The sequence below is a fragment of the Manis javanica genome, chromosome 7 (genome assembly GCF_040802235.1).
Source record: "Manis javanica isolate MJ-LG chromosome 7, MJ_LKY, whole genome shotgun sequence".
Classification (NCBI taxonomy): Eukaryota; Metazoa; Chordata; class Mammalia; order Pholidota; family Manidae; genus Manis; species Manis javanica.
In genome coordinates this window covers 69,892,939-69,920,908 of record NC_133162.1, presented here as the reverse complement: position 1 = coordinate 69,920,908, position 27,970 = coordinate 69,892,939, and the positions used below count along the sequence as shown (strand labels likewise).

The 27,970-nt window shown below is 38.1% G+C and overlaps 1 protein-coding gene across 3 annotated transcripts; it reads right to left on the bottom strand.

The window, feature by feature from the left end:
- Nucleotides 1-4: 4 nt before the first annotated feature.
- Nucleotides 5-18,984, bottom strand: GHITM (growth hormone inducible transmembrane protein). Of its 3 annotated transcripts, none has more exons than XM_037003012.2 (9): nt 18,830-18,984; nt 17,354-17,518; nt 16,211-16,310; nt 14,682-14,793; nt 14,123-14,264; nt 9,466-9,574; nt 3,510-3,698; nt 2,883-3,054; nt 5-1,409 (listed from the first exon to the last, which is right to left on the bottom strand). In XM_037003012.2, exons 2-9 carry the CDS (start codon nt 17,480-17,482, stop codon nt 1,325-1,327), a joined length of 1,038 nt encoding a protein of 345 aa, XP_036858907.1. In that variant the 5' UTR covers nt 17,483-17,518; nt 18,830-18,984; the 3' UTR covers nt 5-1,324. The 3 variants fall into 3 exon arrangements, with proteins under 3 accessions (XP_036858907.1, XP_036858908.1, XP_036858909.1); XM_037003013.2 differs by having other exon boundaries at nt 18,808-18,960; XM_037003014.2 differs by lacking the exon at nt 18,830-18,984 and adding an exon at nt 18,456-18,636.
- Between the last annotated feature and the right edge of the window lie 8,986 nt (nt 18,985-27,970).

Genomic DNA, 27,970 nt, shown 5'->3' with positions numbered 1-27,970 from the left:
GCCATCTGGTTAGAACCTTTATTTCAGAAATAAGCATCCTATGTAATTTGAGGTGGTTAGAATAGTTATTTCTGGATCACTGTAGTAAGTATTTGTCAAAAACACCAATAGTCTCAATAATCATATACACTTCATTAAAAACTTCCAAAAACAACTCTTCCATTATAAAAAAACTTACAAATGTCACAAGGGAGTTAAGTAGTGGTCTGTGCAAGAGATAAGGAAAATTCTGCTAGGAGGAACAAAAATAAAGCATGTTTTTGAATGATACAGCTTATGAAGAAAGCTGGCTTTGCCTTCTTTTTTAGTGCTTAGTCTGAGAAGGAACGTAAGAAAACAAGTCTGAAGAGTTTTTCTGATAAAAGCATCAGAGCTTGAAAAGATGGAAAGGCAAGCATGTATTCTATTTAAAAGTTCAATAAATATGCAAAAAAAACCCAGATTCTGAACATACTGTTTTTGTACTTAGAAATGCAACAACTTTCATGCCTTGCACATTTTATCCTGAGATTAGTTTTAAGGATATTTTATTCAGAAGACTCAAAAGTAAAACTTACACACATGTATATATGTATATGTGTGTGTATATATATATATATATATTAGGAATTCTCCGTAGAACATAATACATTCTGGACTGTCCTAACAATGTCAAATAATGAGAAACCAAATATGACCACATCTATGTCATAAAGAGAACACTGAGAAGGAACAGTAGGAGAATGAACCACCCATGTCTTTGTTTTATGCTCAATGCTTTGGTATGTTAAGCAGACAAATGTCAAAAACAAAGCTGACTTGTTTGCTTCCAAACAGCCAGACCCTCTCACTGGCTAACCACCAATCACACAAGGGCTAAGTATTCAAAGAAAGATTTCAGGTGAACCTTTACTTCTCTCTGGTCACTTTACCAAACCTCTGTATCACTTAGGACATTAACTTGTTAACACTCTGCATTTCAAAAACTATGCAGGTAAACACAGTTTGCTAATTTTCCCTTAAACAAATACATTTTAAAATAGAACACTTAATGTTTCACAATACAAACCTTAGTTTTCACATTCATTAAAACATTTTAGAATTACTCAAACATGCAAAATGGAAATGTATGTGCTTATTTGGAAGAGAACCACTCAATTTATTCTTGAGAAGAAAAAGGAGACCCGAAGCATCACATTACCAGAACATTTGAAACATGGTGGTGACAAGTTCTTATCTTCTAAACGTCAACAAAAGATGCTTGTATCACCTATTTAATGAATATCTGACCTTATTCAATAAGAAAGGTATCTGATTTTTTAAAGGAGTCAGAAGCTGAATCATTTCACTTCTTTCTGTTGCCTCCAGTTGCTAGAATACTGGCAACTCGCATAAATATGTTTAGTGTATCCATGTAGATTCCCAGCATCCTAGGAAAGAAAATTATGTCCATTATGTATCATTTAATTCTAATAACAAAGATAAGAACTATTTCTTAACCTAGGAAAGAAGAAGAAGAACACTGGTTATTTGCCCTAGGTGTATGAAATGGAAATTTAAAAAAAAAATGTCAACTAAAGAAGTCCTGCACTAGAAATAGTCAAGATTTTCTTCTGGCAGATTAATCTTTTAAATGTTAAAGGACAGTTTTAAAAATCATTATTCTATCCTCTGAAATTCCACTATGAATATAATGTCTTACCAAGATAAAGAAAAAAAGAAAAACAACCCTGAGTGATAGACAATGAAATAATCAAAGCAAAACCAAAGAAACACCTTTCCCAAAACTTGTCAGACCAAGTCTGGCATCTTTAAATATAATATACTCTACCCCCCTCAATACCAATGCCCCAACCAAAGAAAACTGCTACAAATTTGTGTTATAGCAACATTAAAAAAAAAACCATTACATTGTTTTAATTTTAAAAGAACAAAAAATAAATTGCTTTAGAAAATGTGATAGACACCATGAAACTCAAGAAAATTATTTACATAAAATAACATACTGTGGTGGAAAGGCCAAGAAAAGAAAAAAAGCATTATTATGTAACACTTAATATCAGCTGAAGTTGAGTATCTTCAAATTGGAATTTTCATAGTGAGGTGTTTCCAATTTTTAATGAAGTAGGCTTTCCTACTAAAACTTCCAAGTCAGTTATATACACTTTCCAACAAGTAATACTTGACTCATACCTTTTCTTCACTTTTAAAATCTGTTAAATATAAATTACTAAAAAAAAAACTGACCAGAAAGCATACCATAAGGCTAATAAAATATTCTGATTTAATTAAACAGATACCTAACTATTATGGTCAGCTGCAATATAATCAAGTGTCCTGTGGATCCATAGACCAAACAGAACAGAAATAAGTAAAATTCAACAGACATTGTTTGGTTGAATTAAAAACATATGTTTCAGTTCTAATCTCTGTCACCTGTGATTATGACCTTATTTGAGAAAAGGGCCTTTGCAAATATAACTGAGATGTGAATTAAGATGAGCTTATACTGTAGTACCTTAATCCAGTATGACTGGTGTCCTTGTAAGAAAAGAGTCTGACACCCAGGGAAAATGCTGTGTGAAGACAGAGGCAGAGACTGGAGTACTGTATCTACAAGCCAAGGAATGCCAAGGACTGCTACCATAACAAGAAACGAGATGACAGGCATGGGATAGATTCTCCCTTAGAGATCTCACGAGGTATGAACCCTGAAGACACCTTGATTTCAGACTTCTAGTCTCCAGAACTGTGAGGGAATACATTTCTGATATTTTAAACCACCCAGTTTGTATAATTTGTTAACACAGCCCTAGGACACTAACACAGTCATAAAGCAAAATCGGCCAAAATACAGAAGTGTCCTCCTATGTGACTAAGGAAAGACATGAAAGACTACTTACGAATTGATGGGGTCGTATTTTTGAACTCCATACATTGGTACTACCTCTGCACGCTTGATTACTTTCTGTGTATCATATAGAAGGAACATGCTGAAAAGAGCTAATCCACCATAAATTGCCACTGAGTACAGAGTGACACCAGCCACAGTGGTAGGTGGAAGAAACAGAGATCCTGAAATCAAATGGGAAAAAAATTGTTTTTTGTTTTTAAAGGACTTTTTTGTAACTGGATTTATAATTAAAATTACTTAAAAGAAAATTCTTTATTATACTACACACATAAGAAAACACATGAGTATATGTACTGTCTAATTTTATTGACATCCAGTTCACAACCTGTGCTGACAGTCCTGCAGTGGGTCACTTACAAACACTACAGGAAGGCTCTTGCATCTGACCAATTTTCATGTTTTCCAGACCAACTTTCCCAATTTAGATGTGTTTGATATAATAATGGCAATAATGGCTTATCACAATGCCAAATAAGAAAATCTGGTCAAATTATATCTTTTAAACAACTTTTAAAAATGACTCTTAATGAATTCTTTCCATTAGGATACCTGAGTGCATTGAATGATTTTAGGACACCAGGGACCAACAAGCACATGTCAAAGCACAGTGGCTTACCCAGTGAGGACACAAAGACGAGACCCAGGCCAACTCCCAGGGGTGCGCCCATGTTCAGAAACTTCTCACTTGGTGCGCACATGGCCACAGTGGAGAGGCCTCCCACAATGCCTGCTGTGTACCATGCAGCTCTGATGAGAAGAGGCCCCCCTAATACCGTCAGAGGAGCTGCCACTGCACCCATCACACCTGGAGAAAGAGCAAGTTGCCAGTTAAGTATTTACTAAATAATAACCAAAGGGAAAATGCCACTGCTAACAAACATGCCATCTGAACTTATCATACCTTACTGTTAAACAGTAAGATTACAAAAAGTCTTTTCCTTACTTTAACACTAACCCCCAAAATTCCATAACCCAAATTTCTGGGTGTCCAAATTCCAAATCACGACAGTTTAACTCTCTTCCTAATAAAGGAGTCATAACTTATAAGCACAAACATCATTTTTGCATTTTAGTAACTTTGTCAATTCTATGTAGTTCATTATTTGGATATGAGCCCACCATTAGTCTTTATAACAATACTCATATTTTAAAAAATTGAGATAAAAAGGCTTGAAATGACTTACTCAAGGTCAAACCTACTGCTGCCAAAAAGGGACAAATGAGAGAATGAGTGTATAGTGCTAATCTTAAAATGTAGGAACTTCATGCCTCAATACCCAAAAAACAACCTGCTCAAAAAATGGGTGAAGGACCTGAATAGACACTTCTCCAAAGAAGAAATACAGATGGCTAAGAGGCACATGGAAATATGCTCCACATCACTAATCATCAGGGAAATGCAAATAAAAAATTCAATGAGATATCACCTCACACCAGTTAAAATGGCCACTATCCAAAAGATAAGAAATAACAAATGCTGGTAAGGGTGAGGAGCTATAGGAACCCTCCTATACTGTTGGTGGGAATGTAAACTGGTGCCACGACTGTGGAAAGCAGTATGGAGGTTTCTCAAAAAACTAAAAATAGAAGCCCCATTTGACCAAGTAATTCCACTCCTTGGAATCTGCCCCCAAAAAAAACAAAATCCCTTATTTGAAAAGATATATATGCACCCCTGTTTATTGCTGCACTGTTTGCAATAGCCAAGATGTGGGAACAACCTAAGTGTCCATCAATAGATGAATGGATAAAGAAAATGTGGTACATATACACAATGAATATTATTCAGCCTACACAATGAATATTATTCAGCCATAAAAAGAAAAGAAATCCTGCCATTCGCAACAACATGGATGGACCCAGAGGGTATTATGCTCAGTGAAATAAGCCAGGCAGAGAAAGACAAATACCACATGATTTCACTTAACTTGTGCAATATAAAAACAAAGCAAAACAGAAGGAACAAAACAGCATTGGATTCAAAGACACTGAGAAGTGACTAGTGGTTCAAGGACAGACACTGGTGTTATCTTGTGTAATAGGGAATGTTAACACAGCTTTTATAAAGTACTTTTAGTTGTCAGATATAAACATGTTCATAAAAATTATGAAAAGTATTATTAATTCAATTAGCAAAGGTGAACAAAAATCCTTATTAAAAAATAAATCTTAACCTCGAGACAAGTGCTGGGCATAGAAGCCACAGGGCATAAATCTGCAAAGAAGTAAAAAGCTAACCTTTGCAAACAATATGGCTTCTCTCTCACTTACCAACTTTACATTTCCCTGTATGGCCCCGGAAGATGACTGGTTAGCCAGAGACGGGTAAGATTCCTCAAGGGAGGAACAACCTAAGACAGGCACAGTCGCAGGGGGGCCATCAGGTGAGAATTTGGGGATCAACAGAGGTGAGGCTCAGAACCTCACCCCCCCTGCTTTGAGAGAAATCTTCTGCATCCGTGGATGTCTTGCTGCCCTTGTCTAGCCTGGATTAATACTTAGTCCATAGGCACACACCTGATCATCTGATCATCTATATTTGCCTTCTTACAGCACTAAACTATGTTTTCTACCTTTATCTTGCATCTACCTACCACTTCAGCATTTTATTAAAAATAAAAATAATAATAATAATAGGAGAAATGTGGGATCAACATATAAATCAAGTACAAAAATCAAATGAATATTCATATTTGACCTGATGGTTTATAGGTCATATTGCATGATCAAAACCGAAAGTTTCTGTGATGACTGCCCTTGTACTGTTCACCATGTAAGAATTTATTCACTCTGTAAGAATTCGTTCACCATGTAAGAACTTGTTCGTTATGCTTCAGAAGATTGGAGACTGACGAGAATTAGGCTTGAGATGGATTAATGATTGTACATTGAGCATTGACCCCCCTATACTGAATTTTATTGTTGTTAACAACCATTTGATCAATAAATATGAGAGATCCCCTCTCAAAAAAAAAAAAAAAAAAAAAAAAAAAAAAAATCTTAGATAAGGCATTATTTCAGCGTTGAGTACACAAGTTTCTCTTTTAAACATTAAATGTGCACAGTTTAAACTCATGGAATAGGTGGAGCTATCTTCATCCTGAAATTTCAATTTTAGTGTATCTGTTTTTCCAGCGTGAACATTTCTAGATCAAGTAGTAAGATACATTGCACCTCACAATGATGAATAATTTTAAAATATTTTTTGCTCTAGGGAAGATACTGGACAAAAATTCCTCTTTGACATTTCTAATCCTATTTCTAATAGGATTACCATCAGTTTTACAACTGACAGAAAAATTTTTAGCAAAACTTTTAAGGATATTATTCAGAGATTTTTCAATGATACAAAAGGTAACAAATGTTTGCTGCTTAAGGACAAATATGTTATAAAACAAGGATTGTTTTTCATGTGAAAGCTTCATAAGGGTATATATCAATGATACCTTAATCAAATAAATGAATAAATAAATAAAACTAGTAAGAATAGCTCAACATTATTATCTGAATGAAAACTGGCATTCAGCAAATTGGTACAGCCACTGTGGAAAACAAGTATACAGGTATCTCAAAAACTGAAATTAGTACTACCATATAATCCAGCAATTCCACTTCTAGCCCGAAGGAACTGAAATCAGGATCTCATTGGATATATCAGGAAGATACCTGCCCTCCCCAGGTTCTCTGCAGCATTACTCCCAATAGCTAAGATACGCAAATAACCAAAGTGTCTGTCAATGGAAGAATGGATAGATGTGGTATATATATATCTACGTCTATATATATATATATACATACACACAATGGAATATTTTTCAGCCATAAAGAAGCATGAAATCCTCTCACTTTTGATAAAATGGACGGGCCTTAATTATGAAAAATTAAGTCAGACAGAGAAAGGTGAGTACCGTATGATCTCTCACACTTGCATGTGAAATCTAAAAAGTCAAACTCCGAGAAACAGAGTAGAATGGTGGTTACCAGAGACTGGTGGGGGTAGGGAATGGGGAGACATTGGTTAAAGGGTAAACTTCCTGTTAGGTGATTAACAAGTCTGAGGATCTAATGTACAGCATAGTGATTATAGCAAATAATACTGTATCATACTTCTGAATGTTGCTAAAAGTGTAGATCTTAAATGATCTTACCACAAAAAAGAAATGGTAAATATGGAATGGAGGTATTAGCTAATGCTATAGCAGTAATCATTTTGAGTATACAAATATATCAAATCAACATATCATGAGCTTAAACTTACACAATATTATGTGTCAATTTTATCTCAGAAAGTTGGTGGCGGGGTGGGGGGGAGAACACAATTAGAATCGTTTTTCAATGAGCATTTTAGTAATTCCTATAAAGTATTATTTAGTCCTGAGACCACAGCTGTTTTCTGCATGGTGCTAAATACTTGGATGAAAAATGTCATGTATAGGGATGTTAATACTTTCAAAAGCCAGCTTGCATGACCCTGTGACACTGTGAGTGGTTGCCCTTGGGTCATCCAACCCCCCTTTGAGTCTCATCTCAATCATGTTAGTAGATAAAGGAGTGGACAGAATATTGGACTTGAAGAAACAAAGTCTGGACTTTGGCACTTCCTAGTGTGTGATCTCACCCAGTTTTAGCTTTCTGATCTATAAAATGGACATGTTAATAATGCCTGCACACACAGCTTCCAAAGATGTTTCTGAAGAATACAACAATTCTGAACAAAAGGAAATATCTGGCATTCATACAATGCAGAAAAAGGTTAACACAGCAGGCTTAAGGCTATCTTTACAAACACTGTTTGCAAGGTTAGTCCTTGGCTGGAATCTGAGAACTTGGCACTTGAACCTTTGCTAACCAGTAAGGTTAGACTATTTGTGCAAAAGCTGCGAGTTATGCTGAATGCTTGCTTTCCTTTTGGGAGTCTGGGTTTTGGTACTTGCTAGGAGGGTGCCAACATGATATGATCCGTCCTCAATAAAAACCCTGGGCACTGAATCGCCCAGGCTTCCCTAGGCAGAAATATCATACATGTTACTGCACTTTTCACATTCAGAATGGTATGGCCCCTTACAGGAAGGACAAAGCACTATAAGCCTGTGTGTGGATTTCTCCAGATTGCCTGCATTTTTTCCCCTTGCACATCCTGTCATGCATCTTTTCACTGTAGTAAACATATGCCAAGTCCTGGGACTCCCTCTTACAAATCACTGAATGAATGGAAGGTCTAGGGGACCTCCCAACATATATAAAATAGATTGACTCAATTAATTTATGTGCTATAGTAGTAGCAGATTAAAAGAGGTTTTCTAAGACACCCAGGGAAAAAGGCTTACTTATTCTAACCTTAAATTCAAACTACACAGCTATTTTAATTCAATTCAAAAACGACTAAGTACCTACTATTTATCACAGATAAAGACACTGAACCTTTTCCTCAAGGAACTCAGTGTCTAAAATAGAAAATAGGTGCAGAACTGTATTCATTGGCCAAAATGATACAATCCAGAAAATTCAAAACATAAAATGGTAAAACTCAGCTGGTGAGGATTTTGGTGTTTCACTGAGAAGGTAAGTACTTAAAAAGCTTTCTATACTATTACAGTAGACAATTACCTCCCAACCACAAGGGTTTTGTCCTGTAAAGCTCCATAGAGAGTATCTATGGTTGAATAACCTAACTTAGTGGGAGAGAGACTTGAAAGTCATGCTGCCTCCTATTTACCAAAACAAAGACAACCCATGGAGATGATAAATGATGTATTTCACACCAGAAATTTAAACCTAATTTCCTTTCACTGACCCAACTTACTAACATTTTGAACTGTTTTCCTGGTAAGTTTCAGGGAAAAGCTTAGAAAATCTATCCTGTTTTGAGGTAGAGAACATGCACCTAAGAAGCATTTTTGCTTCTAGGTCTGATTGGTTCTTTGTTCAGAGACAGACTATCCTTGGATACTTGAGATGGAAAACACTTTGTCAAAAATTTTGAAATATTTGTCTTTCCATAGTTCAGGGAGATATCACAACATATACAAAAGGATATTAAAACTGCCCTTCAACAGCAGGCTGGAAAACCTTTGCCCTGCCCAAGCTACTTGTGAGCTAAGAACTACCCACTGACCCGGCTAACCACATCAGGCACAAATGTGCATTTCCAAAAGTTTGCTTCTCTTTCCCAGTGTTCCACTGCAAAAACCTCTACTCCGATTCTTTCACATCTTAACTCCTCCTTCTCTTCTCCACTGCTTTTAACTTTTCTAAAGATAAACCAGATGAACAATTTTCAAGTGATGTGTATCAGATTTAACATCTTGGTATTAGACAGAGAAGAAAATTTCTGCATGTACTGGACTGTTATAGGAGGCAAGTATATTGGGGATGTCCATGGTCTTTGTATTAGAATCATTAATTTTTCAGGGCAGAGATCTGGCAATAATTCAACCAGTAATAATGACAAAAACTGTAATTGTAACTATGAGGTTTAACTAAATTATGTATAAGCCATTTATGATTGTGAAGAGCCACCAAAAAAGGTAGTATTCAAGGCTGTTTAATAACAACTTAAAATTAGAACATACCAGAATGTAGTAACCAAGCAAGATGCTTTGGGCCTGGGCTCTGGTCATACGGTATTGATTGTACCAGCATTCCAGCTCCAATCATGGCCACAAAGGTTGCACCAATTGTCTGAAAAGACACATTATCACTAAGAAAAATCGATCCTTTACAACAATGTGAAGCAGAAACCCAAAAGTTCCAAGTTCAGTTAGTCCCTCCAATAAACCATGCTTAAAAAAGATGAAGGATAATAAACCAAATCATGTACTTTTCTGGCACATTAATGGCCTTGGGTTTATTTCTATTTGGCCAAATTGGCAAGAGTGCCCCCCTACTGCCATAGAGTTTTGCAGTCAACTTCAAGTAGCTTTGATACCATCATCTTTTTAAAATTTTATTTTTATTAGAGAGATTTAACAAAACCCCTTAAAGAATCCCAGAATAATTATTTTTAGCTGTATTTATTTTGGTATAACATAAATAGCATTTAAAAAATTAGTAGTGACACCCACTAGAATATATATAGTGCAGTCTTGAATTGTTTGCTAAATACCTGAAAAAAAAAAAAGCACACGGAAAAGATGAGAAATAAGATGCTGTTTCTATTTTCCCAGTTTTCTAGCTGACTTGGTCCTCACCCCTCACCCTTTTTCTTTGCCTATTTTAGATTTCCTTGTGTATAACAAGGAAGAAATGTATATAATGGAAGAAAGACGACAATGAACCTTCAGGAAACTTAAAGCCAAAATTGCAAACTTGAAGCCCTTGAACAGAATCAGGCAAATGTTTTGTTTGGCCAATTATTCAAAAAACACCTGTATGTAATGCTTTTAGGTGGGAAGGCTTTCTCTAGATACCAATAATTCCGTGCGGCATAACAGCTCTGCCTCACTCCTTTGCATAACCTGTTGGACCCATGAGCATCTGAATGTTCAGCCTCTGCTGTTAAATACCCGTAAACAGAATAGGTTTTTGCTGAGGATGGGAAAGCCCTCACTCGTTAATATGGAAAAGCACACTGGGTTCTACTCTAACATCTTCAAGTGGAGAAATAAATACTAAAAACTACTTCATACACAATGGGGAAATGACAGCCTCTTCAACAACTGGTGTTGGCAAAACTGGACAGCTACATGCAAGAGAATGAAACTGGATTATTTTCTAACCCCACGCACAAAAGTAAACTCAAAATGGATCAAAGACCTGAATGTAAGTCATGAAACCATAAAATTCTTAGAAGAAAACACAGGCAAAATCTCCTGAAAAAAAACATGAGCAACATTTTCCTGACTGCATCTCCTCAGGCAAAGGGAACAAAAGCAAAAATGAACAAGTGGGACTACATGAAGCTAAAAAGCTTCTGTACAGCAAAGGACACCATCAGCAGAACAAAAAGGCATCCTGAGTATGTGAAAATGTATTTGTAAACGACATACCTGATAAGGGGCTAACATCCAAAATATATAAAGAACTCACATGCCTCAACACCCAAAAAGCAAATAACCCAATTAAAAAATGGGCAGAGGATATGAACAGACAATTCTCCAAAGAAATTCAGGTGACCAATGGTGTCAGCTCTCCCCTGCCTCTGACCTGCAGATTTGGAGGGAATGTGACGGAATGCCCAAGATCTGAAAGGCCAGCCAGGGGACTCAAGGCATCACAGCACAAGAGTAATGCCGAAAAGACTCTCCTCATATTTATTGAGCAAATGAACTTAAACATCCAAAGAGTTCTGAGTAGGGGGTTCAATACATGATCAACACACAATCATTATCTGACCTTGAGTCCAGCTCCTCAAGGACACCGAAACCCTGTGAGGGCGGTCACGAGTTGTAGGAACTGTTTTGGCTCTAATCATTCTGTTTTTGATCATGCAGCAGGAGTTGTAGGAAAATTAATCAAGTCATATATATTTGTACATTTGATTTCTATTACTTGATTTATGTATTAATCCCATTAATCCCACACAAAGGGCACATGAAAAAATGTGCCACATCGCTAATTATCAGGGAAATGCAAATTAAAACCACAACGTGATACCACCTCACACCAGTTAGGATGGCCAACACCAAAAACACTAGGAACAACAAATGTTGGTGAGGATGCAGAGAAAAGGGGAACCCTCCTATACTGCTGGTGGCAATGTGAACTCGTCAACCATTGTGGAAAGCAATATGGAGGTTCTCAAAAAACTAAAAAATAGAAATACCATTTGACTTCGGAATTCCACTCCTAGGAATTTACCCAAAGAAAGCAAGATCTCATATTTAAAAAGACATATGGACCCCTATGTTTACTGCAGCACTATTTACAATAGCCAAGATATGGAAGCAACCTAAGTGTCCATCAATAGATGAATGGATAAAGAAGATGTGGTACATACACACAATGGAACACTATTCAGCCATAAGAAACAAATCCTACCATTTGCAACAATAAGGATGGAGCTGGAGGATATTATGCTCGGTGAAATAAGTCAGGCAGAGAAAGACAAATACCAAATGATTTCCCTTGTTTGTGGAGTATAACAACAAAGCAAAACTGAAGGAACAAAACAGCAGCAGACTCACAGACTCCAGAAAAGGACTAGCGGTTACCAAAGGAAAGGGCTGGGGCAGCGGACTTAGAGGTATTATGAGTAGTACACATTGTGTGTGGGGGATCATGGGGAAGACACTGCAGCACAGAGAAGACAAGTAGTGACTCTGTGGCACCTTACTACACTGATGGACAGTGACTGCAATCGGGTATGGGAGGGGACTCGATAATATGGGTGAATGTAGCAAACATTGTTTTTCATGTGAAACCTTCGTAAGAATATATCAATACTTTAATAAAAAAAATTAATAAATAAAAGCTATTTCATACATCTCCGTGCATTTTCAGTATATTCATCACAATTAAATGTTTTTCTTTTTAGGTCCTTCATCATCCAGTTCAGTTTTTCGCCTTTCACCTTTCCAAACTCTACACTGCAACCACACTGAATTGTGAAGAGCTGCAAACAAGCTCCAATTTCATGCTTCTCTAATTCTGTTATTGCACCTAAGGATACCTCTTTCCTATCTGACTGACTGACTCAAGGACTACTTCCTCATCTGGCAAGTTTTTCTGGTAGGTACCCTGGCTGCCGCACGCAGTTGTTAAAATGCCTCATGTCTCTTTGTTCCAAAACAACTTGGTACAAGCTTTGACATTATCTGTGTGTGTCTGCCATCCGCAAAGGGCTAAATCCTCATCTCTGTAGCACCTATCTGGCTTTTCACACTATTTCACTTAAGTAGCCCTAACAGCAGGTGAGAGTGATCTTATGCCCATGGGTTGGGGGGTGGACTGAGTCTATGGCCCAAGGGCAACATTTCTTTGGTCTTCTTTTAGGGTCTAAATTCTTATATATTGTAATTTTTCTTATATAGCCAGGTTTGTTTACTACAAAAGCATTGTTTAAAACTGACATTCCTGGAGTGAATGCACCATGCTTATTCTGTGCCTTCATGAACGTGTGGGCTAGAAGCTTCATGACATCCACCGAGAAGCAAGATCCTGGGAACACTGAAATGTCTAAATGGCTACACTACTGCAAATGGCTCTCTCCTTTTGAATAACACAGTGAAAATAGTAAAGATTTGGGATTTAGATGACTTTAGGTTAGCTACAGAAGAACTGGCTTGCTATGGGAAATCTGCTATACAAATTCTCACATCTCTCCTTCCCTTCCAGTCTCACACTCATTGTTCTAGGTCACCTTCTTATGATAACTCATTTCAGATCTTACAAAGGCACAGGTGGAAACACCTGCTTCTTGTCTCTTCCATATTAGTTCTTAAGACTCAAATACAAATCGTATTTCACTGTGTCAGTATCTGCAATGCCCTGACTGCTTAGGCACTCTCTTCAGCTTGGCAATCAAACATTCCCTTTCTAATTGTCTTCTTCATGCTCCAGGCCTCAAATACTTGAACTTCACTCCAATGGGACTGCGAAATTCCTTTTAATCAGTACTTCCTCTCCTTTGCTCGAGCTGTTTTGCAAACTTGGACTACCTTTGTCTTCTCCTAAAATAACAAATGCTAGCTTTTTACAGCCGTGATGAAATAAATGTCTCCTTCACGGACCTTCCCTACTAGTCTAAGACAGTAATGAGTTCATCTCATCAACCATTTAGTAGAAAAATAGGCACCATATTTGAAATCATTTTGCAGTATCTAGCAAAACAACAAATGCTCAAGAAACACCCACTGAATGTAAAACCTAGACAGGGTCAAGAGCGTTCAGAGTAACAGTGGCTGCACTGGTCTGCTCAACAATATGGAAGGCTTGGGTGTTTGTGCCAAGTTATTTTCCACTGACCCCTAAAATGGTTTTGCATCTACCTCATTTTTTAGTAAGCTGCTACCAAGTAAAGGCTGTTTGATATCTGCTGCTAGTTAAGTAGAACATTCCTGTTAAGTTCGGTTTCCAACACCTTTGTTGCCTTTGAAAATAGCTGGCTTACCTCAGAATGTACTTCCTACTTTGTCTCAGCTGCACGAATAATTTGTATATTATTTAAACAAAAACTTGTTCAGTATAGTAAGGTATTCTTTCCATTTAATATCCATTGCCAAATATCTTTTATCTAATCTTTTGGTATTTAGTGGAAAAGGAAAAGAAAAAAAAAAGAAGTTGACTTACCACCCAAGAGCCTCTCATCATGAAGTTCATGAGAACAGGAGATCTGCTTACTGCCAGAGCAGACAAAGCTGTTAAACCAATACTTCCTGCTAAGTACATATATGTAGAATGAATTCTATCCTTCACATACTGAGGCCAAATTCTGTAAGAAACAAATACGTTTATTTTATAGGATTATAAATGTAGATTTTGGTTTTGTAATTTACTAGTTGGGAGACCTTAGGAAATACCACTTTACTGTTCTAAATCATATTTACCTCATTTCTGATGGAAATAATGATGCATATGTTGGAGTTACTATAAAAATTAAATGATATAAACCATACATGCATCTGGCACATATGCAAAGCAGTTTCTCCTTGCTTAAATACATGTAAGCTTCATAAAAATTTTTATTTAGGTTTGAATAAATATATGCCAAGGAAACAGAAAGGTCCTATTTTCATGCACATGTACCTCTCTTCAGTTGGAAAACTAGACTTAACACATGCCAAATGTGGCCAAGGAGAAGAAAACTAGAACCTTTAAGGATGGAACTGTGTGAGAATAATTTACTTACACTGCCTTTTCAATAGCTCCAATCTCATTAGACATTCCCAGGCCATAGTAGCACAGTGCTCCAAGACCAACAGCAGCCCCACCAGCAATAAACCATCTTCCCATCTGGTCAACTGCAGGACACAGGAAGAAATGCATGTTAATACTACCACATCCTGACTAAATTAGGAAGTCCTTTCTAGTTTATAAGAGGGAAAGCAAACATATACCATACTTCTTTGGAACAGCTGTAATTAGGATATGTGGGGATATAGATATGGCCTCAAAATTAGTGGACCAGTAAAAACACACCGCTGAAACACAGATGTCTTAATTACTGCAATAAGGAACTTGCAGTAAGTGTATCCATAGATGTGGGGATTCTTCTTTCTTATACGTTAATTTACAAGAGTCTGTGGTGTGTTCTCATGACACTCTTAGAAAGTAAAGATGAGGAGAAAAACATTAGTAGTTATACTGCACTGTGCTTAAACTGTAATTAACAAAGATGAAGTTTTACATGTAGCCAAGAAAAAAAAACAATAAATAAAAATGTAATCAGTGTTTATGCAGCAGAACACAGGTAGAGAGTGCTCGTTTAAGAGCACTGAGAATTAATTTATCAACTCTAACTGGACGGAGGTATTCACAAAGAGCATCTTACTCCCTTCAGTCTCAATTTTCTAAGAATGCTACTAAAGGGGCACAAAAATTCTCAATCATAATTTAAGTTGGTCATGGGGATAGTAGGACAGCATGGAGAATATAGCCAGTGATTCTGTAACATTTTCCTATGCTGACAGATAGTAACTGCACTAGTGGGGGTGAGGATTTAATACTATGGGTAACTGTTGAACCACTGTGTTGTATACCTGAAATCAATGTAAGATTGTATATCAACTATATTTCAATTTAAAAAAATGTTACCCTGCTGTCACTTTATGATTCATATAATTTAGTTTCCAAGGGCAATTTACTAATCAGAAAGAAATGCCTTGAGGGACACTGATTAGGGCTCTCTTCCATTATAATATTTTGACATTTTCAAGATTAAGGGACAGTAGTGTTCTCTGATTGGCTTGCACAGATTAACAATTTAGTTTCTGAACTTGAAAAGCTGAAATGCAAACTGTGAATGAAACTACTTTATTAACCTACTGCTTCTTGAAAGGCCTATATTAATTATTTTTGTTTTGAATTGCTCTTGACCTAGCATATACATAAATATTATATGCTTGAGTAAGGATTTTATACAGTTTCAAATGAACTTTCTTAGAAGATTAAACCTTTTAGATACTTGCTAGCAATACTTTTTAAAAAATAATGGAGAAAGTAAATTTTTTTCGGCAAGAGTATGACTGGGAACCACTGAACTCAGTGTGAAGTAGCAATCTTTTCTGGGTCACCAGATCTTTAAAAATGATGAGAATGATTACTCTTCTTCCCAAATATGCACATATACACAAGTTTGTATATATTTTTAGGAGACTGTTCATGGACTTAAAACTTTTTCCATGCACTCCAGTTTAAAAAATAAACGCTGCCGCCTACTTTTAAATATTTTTTCCATCGATGGTTCCAATGCTGCCTCCTTGAGTTCTTGGCCAGTTCTTCCACGCCGGACCCCAATTCTTGTCTTGGTAGCATATTCCTGATACATAAGAAAACAAGACACATATCACCCTCACCAAAACAGAATGTTAACAATAAAACATAACAGAGGATCTTGTTACATTAGAAAAGTCTACATAATTTGTTACTTTCCATGTACATGATTTCACTATGAAAGTATGTTAGCCAATCTAAAAAATTAAATGTAGACCCTACCTATGCTCTTTGAAGTGATTTAGTAATTCATTACAGCTTAACTTCTTATAAGCTTTAGAATCATTATTTTACAAACCAGTTTTTATTTATGTCTGTAGAAGTACTATATTTTAAACATTAACTTTTTAAAAACACGCATTCAATAAGTATTAGCTAAATCTTCTCATCTGGAAAATTTTCAAGAAAGGTATCTCTCCTTAACACAAAGCCAAAAGGAAGGATGACTACTATGCTTATTTTAGCTCTTTTTCAACAGTGGAACAGTTAATTTAGGAGAAAAACCATCTGTTCTAGCTTATTTTCTTATTTGTGAGTCATTTTCTTACTCACATTTCAAAATTTATATTTCTAATTCGAATGCTAGAGCAGAAATCTATTATAAATCTATTATAAATCTATATAAATCTATTATAAATCTATTATAAAAGGAAAAGGGTATCTGTCTAACTGGACAGATTTTTACCATCTCTAAACAAGAGCTGAAATGACAAACTTAGTAACATATTAATAAGCTATTGGCCACCTGGTAATAGCCCTGGGTTCTTATGCTTTTAACTACAGGCTCCTCCATCTTTTTTTTCTGCACCACATAGTCCTCCATTCTTCACAAAGTACTCTAAGTTCTCTCAATAAGAAATGCCAAAAGCTGTAAGTAAAGTTGCAGGAGGTTTTTCTCCTTCGTATGTGGTAAGGATGGAATAGAATGATACAAAACTAACGGTGAGAAAGAGCTGATCTGGACCATTATCAAGGCTAATTGTTTTAGTAAATCACTAATGGTAAAGTCAGGAACTTCATGTTCTGTCAAAAAGTGGTTTCCTGTGGCACAAGTGAGAGACAATGTAAAATCACTCAGATTATCTTTACCCTGCTAGGTGTTAAGAGCCATTGATTCTTTGTGATGGAGTTCTTCACAACAGGGGAGGCCTTGGTGAAAGTTGGGTGGAAAACCCTGGAAGGGAGTATCCGAAGACACACAAGTCTTGAAGCTAGCATGGTGGTACACCAGGTTTACCAAGCAGATCTGAAATGCTAGTCAAAGACAAAGACAAAAAAAAATCAAACAATTGAAAACTGCGGGAAGGACAGAGAGGACCCAGAGACAAGGAGGAGCTAGGAGAAAAAAATGGAATAAAGTGTTAACAGTGAACCTTCTGTTTTCCCCTTATTAATTAAAAAAATCCATTCCACAGAACCCAGATTAGGATGCATCACTAAAAAAGATTAAAATCCCAGTTTAAACAGTAGCAAGATGTACAAGTTATCTAATAAAAAGTGGATGTTAATACCGTAAGAGAATTACAGGGTGGGTGATGGCTTTCTGGCTTTGGCTTCAGATTTATAGCAGCATTCAATGGAGAGTTCAAAAGACTACTGTATAACTTTTGAGCAGAAGACAAAGTGTCATCCAAGGAAGAAACGACTAAGTCTTTGAGGTCATACTGCATTGCCTAAGACAGCAAGGGGAACCAAACACTGTAAATTTCTGCTAAACATGCCAAATATTACTTCCCTTCAAAACATGATATAAAATGTTTCAATGGATCACCTGGAATGCATTTTAAAATTTAGACACCTCTAGAATTGGAACACAGGAATTTGTATTTTAACTGATACTTCAAAAACTAAGAAAGTTTGCTTTAAAAATACCTAAGTGTACTTCTGGTAGTGGGTCAGAGTGTACAACACCTGGCATCTGTCCTTTGGAAAAATGGTTCTAGCATTTTCATGCCATTACATCATCTCAGCCTACTGACTATAAACGGGGCCCTGCGCAGCCACAGCGACGTTACAGTCGGGTAACCACAGGGTGCGAATCTTGCTTCTGCTACATGCTACCAGTGGCCTCGTGCCAGTGTTTGACCTCTTTGAGACTCAGGTGTCTTGACTATAACATAAAATGGGTAAAATATTACCAACCCCATACAATTCTGAGAGCCTAGATCCCAAGAAAGTTCACTCAGCTTACTAGGGTCGGATGAACACAGCAGCAAGCCTCCGGCCTCCCAAACTCAACGCACTCTCCGAAACACCCTCGCTTCAGGCATGCCTTTATCTGCCGGGACGGCAGCTCTACGGCCTGGCCGCGGGGTGACTCAGCACCCAGCTGCCCGGGGAGAACGGCGAAGACAGAGCGAGCCCCTGCCCGCCCACCGTAGGCCCAACAGCCGCCGTCTCCCGCCCACCGGGTCACCCAGGACAACAACCCTGACGCGCGGGCAGACCGTGACGCAGCCAGAAGCGCCCCCGCCTCCAGCCCTCCCCCAAAGTACTCAGGGGCCGCGCGGGCCGGCAGTCGAGAGTACGGTAAAGCTCGGTACCTGTCCGCCTGGGGAGCCATACCTCAGTGGCCGGTCACCTCAACCGCGCAGATCCCCTTCCGGGCCGGCTAAACGGAGAAGCGTACACCTCCCACCTCTGTGAGCCCGTGCAGTCCCTCCTGGTTACCGAGTGACGCAACACCCAGAATAACGCAAACACTGCAGACAGCCAATCATGAGCAGGTCTCTGACGGAAGGGCGTGCACGAAGAGAGGAGGGGTTCCTGGGTGAAGGGGCGGGGCCAGCGGAGGATTGTTGAGTGCGTCACAGTTCACGTCCATTTTGGGTGTGGGCAGCGAAGGCGCTTCGACCATTTTGGCTGTGGGTAACGGAACTCGCTTTCGTTTTTGTTTCAGTTTGTTGCAGCAGCTGCAAAATTATTTAGAAATTGAATAACAATTGTGTGAGAATTAAAAATTCCGTTGCACTGTTGCTTTCCTCTCAAATTTTTGCGAGATATGTGTCAAATGTGGCAGGTTCAGACCAAAGCCAACCGGTTTCCTGGGCCTGACTCCAAAGGACCTCGTAAAATCTAGAGTCGGAGGGCAGTCAGGACGGATTTTAGGATTTTTGTCCACTTCTCTGTGACTTCCCCCATGGCACATTTTCAAGCGTCAGTGTGTATTTATAACATAGGGCTGATAAACAGCAGGCTCTTTGACCCAAGGTGGTTCTGAGGACTACTCAGATGTTTTCGTTGCGCATAATTTGAAAAGTGAAAAAGCCTTTTCTCGGCTTCACGAGGAAGGTTTATGTTTTTTGTTTTTGTTTTTCAGTGTTTTCTAAAACGTCACTCTCCTTTATTCATTAAACCAGTGTTTACTGAGGCTCACTTTGTACCAAGCCCTGTACAAGGGATGTATACAAATGAATAAAACATGCAGTACCTTAGCAACACAAAAGTCCTTGCCCTTAGGACGTTTACTTTCTAATGAGACAAAAAATAGACAAAATGTTTGGTGGTGATAAGTACTATGAAGGAAAATAAAGCTGCTTAAAGCCTTGGAGGGGTTCTATTTTAGATAAGGTGATTAACAACATGTAAAATTCAAGAACCTTATCTCCTAGGTACTGCTAATTATGTTTTATCATAATCTTCTAACCGGTCTAAATCTTGACAGACATAAAGGTTTGCGTTTTATGTGGGTGTCTTGCTGGGAATTCATCCCCAGCAAATTCTATGGATTCAATGTGACAAAAGAAAATGAGTAAAACGTTCTTGGGGTGAAAAGGTTATACCCAACGTTATTATTTCCACGGTGGCACGTCTATCACTAAAATCCTGTTCACTCAGAGCAAGTCGGCCGCCTGCAGCAAGCCAGTCTCTGCCTCTGGGCCCCTCTGTCCGCACAGCCATCCTCTGGGCCTCTGTTCTCGGCACTGCTCCTACTCCAACCTCTGCTCTGCTCACCTGCAGCCTTGCGGTTGTGCCAGTGTTGCCCCCACACCACTGGGTGGAGCGTGTATTGCCCACATGTGTGTAGTGAGCTAGCCAACCAGGGCCAGGTGAGAATCCTGGCCACAGGACCTTTCGTTTTCTCCACAGTGGGTAATAAAACAGTTTGGCAGTATGTAGTTACTTTTTTACTCTGAAAATGGCAGAAAACACTGTAGAGAAATGTCACTTACGATAATGAAAATATTGCGCACAATTTATTCTTTATCTCTTCACCCAATATGATGGGCTAGCAAAGATAGGTTCTCTGTGTAGCTTCCCTGGGTGTTACTTTTCCCTCCTAGAGTCTCAGTTATCAGCAAAGAGAAGGGATTCACAACATAGTACCTGAATAAACAAAGTACCTTTTAAGTCAAAGTGACTTGCTTCAAGATTCTTATTAAAGTGTGTTCTCTTCATAAAGGTAGAAAAATTTATGATTTCATATTTTCTCAAGTATTGTTTGTCAAGTACTGCATTGTTTCCACATATGTCAAAAATTTTGAGGCAGGAGGGTTACCTGGTAACATCGTGAAGATCTGCTCAGTGTGGGGTGGGAAGAGGTTTCATTGACTGGGAAACCAATTTGCAATTGTTCAAGCAAAAGTTGGTGAAGGCTGGAATTCAGACAGTAGAGTGACAGAGAAGGGGTTTATGACAGAGATATATGACCCAGGAGGAATTTACAGGATTTAATGGCTGATTGAATGTAGCTCATAAGGATGATGACGGAGGCAGCCAAGATAATCTCTCTGTTCTGAATTGAGTGAAATTGGCTTGATAATTGCACAGTTAATTTAGAGGTAGGATACAGGAAGAGATACAGATATGGGGAAGTAGATAAGTAAAAGTATGAAGTGTTAAATTACAAGTTTCTGCTTCTAAGGCTTTGGAACATAGGACAGATAGCAGAAAAAGACATGAATCACTAATCCTAATGCTCATATACACCACAATTTTTATTAAAGGCTGCAGACTGGTTCCTTATCTTCTACCTGCTGGCTAAGTGGAAAGTGCTGGTTTATAGAGGAGTAAAATCAGAGTCAAGGACTAAAGAAAAAATATATTTTAGTTCTTTTTAGTTAAAATAAGCCTTATTAGACTTTTGGCATGAGGAGATGTGGAGTGGGTGAAAAGAGTTGGTGAGGGCTTCATGGGCTGCCCTCCCCAATGGAGTTTTATGTGTTCACTGTGTTTCTCTACAAAGGGAAACTGTTCCTCCCAGAGAGGATGTTTCCCAACATAGGAGACACTCTGGTAGCTGCTTCTCATATGGTGTCTGTTAGTGGCAGGAAACAAGGCAGGTGTGAAGGAGTCAATATCTTCCCTGCCTTGTTTTCCCTTAGATTTATAGTTTGCCATGTCAAAGAGTCCCAGGATCCCCGAATCTTGGATAAACCCAAGACTGAAGCTGTGAACGTTGGGCAGCTTGTTTGTACCGTTCAAGACACTGCTCAGTAGTAAGGGGAACACCAGAAATGTACATGCACAAGACACTCAGATGGGTACCAGCCGACCAAGAAGTCAGCTTCTGATTCTCTCTGGGTGAGAAACTAAACTGTGCCAACTTCAACAGTTAGATCCTTACAGCAATTGAGGGAAAATGAAGCCATGACTGAGAAGGTGCTGCTCCAAGTCCTGCTGAAGGCATTTCCTGGGAGCTGGTACACTGCCCAGAAAATAGAGTGGAGGGGTAGAATGTGGGTATTTCTAATTCACACGGTGCCCAGGACAGGAGAAAGGGCTTTGAACTGCAACATGATTGGTGGTCCTAAATCCGACTGACCAATTGTCAGACTGTCCTCAGCTTGCCGGTATGGACTAAACTAAGCTATAGGCTTTAGCCTTCCTGGGGCCTGAAAAGCAAAGCTGATGCCAAACTAAGGAAAAATGTAGTTCATTTTTGTACTCATTTTGCTGGCAATTTTTTGATGTATATTCTTCACAGAGAGATGCAAGCAAATGCTGTATGTGGACTAAAGGGCAAGCTCATTAATGGGATAGTATCTGTAGAGGGGCAGAAGAGTGGAGGAATCTTGAGAATAATCTCACACTTCCTGGTCAGCAAAGAGGAAACTAAGTCTCAAAAATGATAATAGTTTAAGAAAATGTAATGAGATAATAGTAGATCTGGGTCTAGAAGACACATTCCCAATGGGGGTAAACACTGGTGCTTGAGGTGTGAAAAAGTATTTACATGTGTATAACAAATACAGTAGTATTGTAAATATAACATACAAAGAGTATATACAATATACGAGTATGGATCTCTGACATGGCAAAGTATAAATGCAAGGGAAAAAAGGTGGGAAAGATCTTGATTCCCTTCCACCTCAGTATATACACAATAATAATATATATATTACATATAGTACATGTGCCAGTATTTCTGTGGCATTAAAATTTCATGGGGGAGGGCAGTTAGGGAAAAACTGTCTAAAGAGGCTGCTTAGGGAAGCAATCATGAACAGACAGTTGAGAAAAACACTGGTCTAGGATCTAGGACTTCTGTGACTCATGGTTGTCCACTCTGATGGGCAGGTCTGCTCAGCAGAAAAATTTAAGGTGTTTCCTTCTATGATTCTATCAGTGAGATATAATTTGAAGTAATTTTATGATCTCTTGATCAAAACGCTATAACTGTGTCCTTTGTGTTCCAACCTTATTTCTAACTGGATCAGAATATCTGGGCATGGGGCCCAGGAAAGTGTTTAACTAGGTGATATTTATGCATATTAAAATTTTTAAATCATTCTATAGTATGCTAGAGAAATTTTGCTATCTCATACTCATAGACTATAGGCTGTGTTGAGTCCAAGCTTCAATTAACCAACTGGAAAACTATAACGGTACTTCCACAAGCTTACACTAATACATTTAAATCCTGAATTCCAAGCAAGTGCATCAATATTGATAATCAAACTATTCATTCAATTTTACTTAATCTAACACTCTTAGCGTCCACTCCAGTACATGCTAACCTGACTCCTGATGAGTAAGAACCTGTGACTCCTTTGGTATGTTGTATGTCTCTCCAGGATAGACCTCTTTCTGGGCGAGGTTGAAATCTCTCATTTTAGGCCCAGAGCCAGTGAGGTGTAGAATGGGTGATGAAGATTCTACATCTCTTCTGAGTTAAGTGCTTTAGGTAAAGTTGTTGAATTTTATTTTATTTTCTAAAGGAGTAAAGGCTGGTTTTCTTAGATGGGGGCCAGGGGTTTGTTTGTGTGAGGGTGGGTGGGGGGAGGCAGGGGCTGCTGCTGCCAATAAAGAAGATGAATGGACACTTAGGGATTCAAAATTCTCCAGCTTCATCAGGATCTGCCCAAATGTTGCCACACCATTCTCATTGCATCAATACCCTTACCTTGGCATAAGAGACTTGGCAGATTTTCCCAGTTAATTCATGTTGCAATTTCGTAATCCTTCCAATCAGGCCCTGAGCTTGATCTTCAACTACATCTGTTCTATGGTCACAGGAGATTGAGATGCCTATTATAGTGGTATTTTGATTTTACACCTATTACTTGAGTTTGGATTTCAAAGTTTCAATTTAGGACAGTCAGAAATAGCCAGCTGGCTCCACAGTATTTATAATGACCTCTGTTGCCTTAACAAGTAAGTGCCACATTTTTGTCTTAGCAACTGAGTGCAACAGCTATCTCTCAATAACTTTCTCTGGACCCATGTTCCATCCCTTGTCACTACCTGTAATAATTCGAGTAATTGTGATGCCATCACAAGTCTGGAAAAGAGGTTACCTGTGCTCTCATCAAATATGTGAGCCATTGAAGAATCCTGTTTTGAGAGTCTGTCTCTTGGGTACCACTTAGTGTATTAGCATCGGGTAGGAAACAGATGGTACATTAAAAAGAGAATTGAAGAGAGTATAACAAAATCAGGGTTGGCAAATGTGTGTGCTGGGCTAACACACATATGGGGGATAGTAAAGCACCTGGAATTAGCAGCAGTGTGAAGCTGTTACCACCCTGGGCCTCGAGGGAAAAGGGGAGGAAATAGTGGATCCTGGCAAGAGTTGCAGGTAAAGGAGAGGGTTCACTAAACAGGAGCCATGGCCATCATTAAACCTGTAGCATGACAGAATGGGAACTGGGGGGGTAAATCTCCAACCCCTCACTCTCTCATCACCTGCTAGTGCCTCCCAATGGCTGAATTCAACTCTGAGCCCAATGGAGCTAGGATGATAAAGTCCCTAGAAGTCAGTAGAGTGAAAAAGTGTGGAGAGTACCTCGAGTTTCTCATTTGTTTTAGGATGAACTGTGTCCCCCCAAAATCATATGTTTAAGTTCTAACCCCCAATATGACTATGTCTGGAGATGGGACCCTTAAGGGGTAAAGTTAAATAAGATTTTTTTCAGAGTGGGGCGTTATTTGACAGGACTAATCTCTTTATAAAAAAAAGGAATAGACATCAGATCTTGTTGTCTCTCTCATCCTAGGTCACAGTGAGAATAAACCGATCTATAAGCCAGAAAGAGATCTCGCTAGACACCAGGTTTGTGGCACCTTGATCTTGGACTTCTGGCTTCCAGAACTGTGGGAAATAAACTTCTGTTACTGAGCTGTCCAGTCTGTGGTATTTTGTTATAGCAGCCCAAGCAACTGACACATCCTCTATCAGACAGATTGCAATACATGTCTCATGGGGTTCTTACGAGGATTAAATGACATAGCATGCATGAAGTTTCTGAGCCAAGTAGACGCACAAGAATAACTTACTATTTTTAACATCACTGGTAAGAGTTAAACATGGAGACTCATTTTATAATTTTAGGATGCACCCCCGTTTTGTTTTTTTTGAGTTTCAGTTGTCTTTCTTGAGGTGAACCAAATAGGTCCTCATATGTTATGTATATTATGTGGTATAGGATACCTTTCCACATTCTCTTTGTAATCTGCTTTTGTTGAGTCTCACTGCCCTCCCCCTACCTCTGTAGACTCTTCGATTAGTGTTTCAGTTTAACAGTTTATAATGTCTTCTTTACTGGTTTATAACAGATGGTTCTGAGCTCATTACTCTATAAATATAGATTATATTATTTTTTTCCTGAGTGAATTACTTTTTATCAGTCCCTGATGAAGCTTACTTGCTACATTTCAGAATGTTCTTGTCAAATAGCAGACCCAACACTATTTTCATTTTTATCTTCTGTGTTTTGTAGCTTGCCTTGCTTGTCTTTTTAGTACATAAATGCTTATGGGCAGAAAGCTCTCTTTGTATATCATTTTATATGTCAGTTTCAAGCATCAAGCACACCGGTAGTTTTGAAAAAAAATAATGAAAACCCTTTCAGATAAAAAAAAGTTCTTATTTCAGGACTTGACTCATTTGTATTTATTGAAACAGTGGGTGTGCATGTAATAAAGCACTGTCATCCAGATAGTTCCATACAGGGCCACATAATCAAAAATCCAAAAGTATAGGACTCTGACCCTTGCTGTGCCATCTCTGTGGCTTCAGTTTCTCCTGGGTGACTGGGCTTAGGACTGGAGCTGCTAACACCATCTCTGGCCTAATGATGGTTGTGAATGTCCACTGTTTGTAATATCTGGGTTACTTTTTTCCCTTGTTTGGTTTCTCAGTTTTTCCATTATTTATTTAACTAATTTTCTCCATCAAATTCCTTCAGTTTAAATTCTTATCAGTCAGTGGTTTCACTTTTCTGTTGGGAATCTGAGTGATACAGTAAGATAATGACATTTTTGGGTTCATGGAATCAGAAAGTTCTTGTCTGACATAACCTTCTGAGGAATTTTCATGGTAATGTGCTCAAGAAAGAGGCTGGATGCACACCAAGAAGGTAAGAGAGAGCCATGAAAATAACCCAAGAGGACTGGGAAGACCAATCCAGGAGCTAAGCCACAGGTTTGCAGCACAAACATTCCAGCTTGAAACAGGAATACAGAAGGCTCCAAAAAAGGCAATTTAACTCCAACCCCCCAAAATAAAATCCATGTAAGATCACAAGTTGTTGTGATCCGATTTGAAGCAAAGTGAAATATGAACTGATTTTAATCACAGTTGATAAGACTGTTGGAGAATCCATTTCACCCTGATGCCAGGATCATTCTCTTCTCTATGGCCCAAGGGTTGTGACACTGGACTATAATTATAAAAAATAAAATATAATCTTATTTTTCTGCATTAGATTTGGTCTTGCAGTAAAAAATATTTAGAGTCATAGTAAAATAAATGCTGTTTATTGTCTTTTTTTTAGCTCCTAAAGTCAACCTACATACAAAGAATAGAAGACATGATATAGTTCCAGCAGAGAATATAAATGTTAACAGCCTTGGTACTGCAAAAATGCAGTTGTAGAAGGTCAAGGGAAGCAAGCTGAAAGGAGGTCTGAGGCATTAATATTCTCATTTTGCAAAGGGAAGACTAAACCGACTAAAGTTGATAGGGTAAGTAGAGGACTACTGTATTATTTAAAATGATTAAGATAACTATAGTAGCTGTAAAAGCAATACTGTAATTTGCAGACATCAAGAGGAGGAGGGACATACCTGAATTCAATAGATTTTGCCTGCAATTGTTAAGTCAGGAAAAAGGCTGCTTCTGGGGCTAGTGGGGGAGCAGGGATGGTGGGGTAGGCCGTGTTTTTCTTTCCGCTTAAGCCCTATTTCATTCTTTAATTTGTTACAATGAGATTTTAAAAAATTGGGATAAGATAGAATAAAATGTTAACAGCATTTGTCTCTGGGAAGTAATACTGTATTTCCTCCCTTCTTTCTGCTTTATCTTTTGAGTTATCTATAATGAATATTTAATTTTTCATGGGAGCATTTGTTTACTTCTAAAAAACAAAAACAACTCTTACACTTTTCTTCATCTTGGAAAGAATTAAGTCCAACTCCTTATTATCAAGAGACAGTAGTCAATGGTGATTATGAGCATGATTCAAATTTTACCAGCTATGTGACCTCAGTCAAGTTATATGACCTTGCTGTATTTCAGTTTCTTATCTGTAAAACTGAGATATTAAATATATCCTTACCTACTACTGACTGTTCTGAGGATGACACGAGTTAATCTACAGAGAGGTTGCAGACTGGTACCTGGTACACTGCAAATACTTATTATTTTGTGGCTTTGCTGTTCAAGATTCTTTACGATCTGGCTCCAGGGTACCCTTCCAATTGTGTCTCTCTCTTCTTTCTTTTGCTATGCTTCATACAGAAATTGGATTTTCTCACTTTCCCCTCTGTTTCAATCTCTTCACTTCCAAATCAGACTTTTTCTTCAACGCCCAACTCACAAAGTACTTGTCCATGGAGCTTTCTCTGATCTTCCAGCTCCAAGTACCTCCTGTACACACTACAACTTTTATTTGCATTGTAAAAGTCTTATGGCACTTAGTATCTCCAATGTATTCTAGTATTTTTGTATATATATTTCCAATTAGGTTGGATGTTTCTGGAGGACAGAGTGAATATTTTATTTTTGAGTACCTGGTGGAAAATAGATGTGCCCCAAATATGTTTAATGTACACTAACAAGTTAAAGAAGAAAAGGACCGGCAATGTAATATCTTAATTAAAATAAAAGATTCAATACTCTCCCTCTCTGGAAGAATTGTTTTGCTTGTTCCACTTTTGTTTTTCTCTTGTAGTGGGCTGGGATAAGACTTAGAAGCAACCTTGATAATAAACCACATTTTCCGTTTCCAATAAATCTTTAGGAGCTCGGTGCTAAGGCTCATT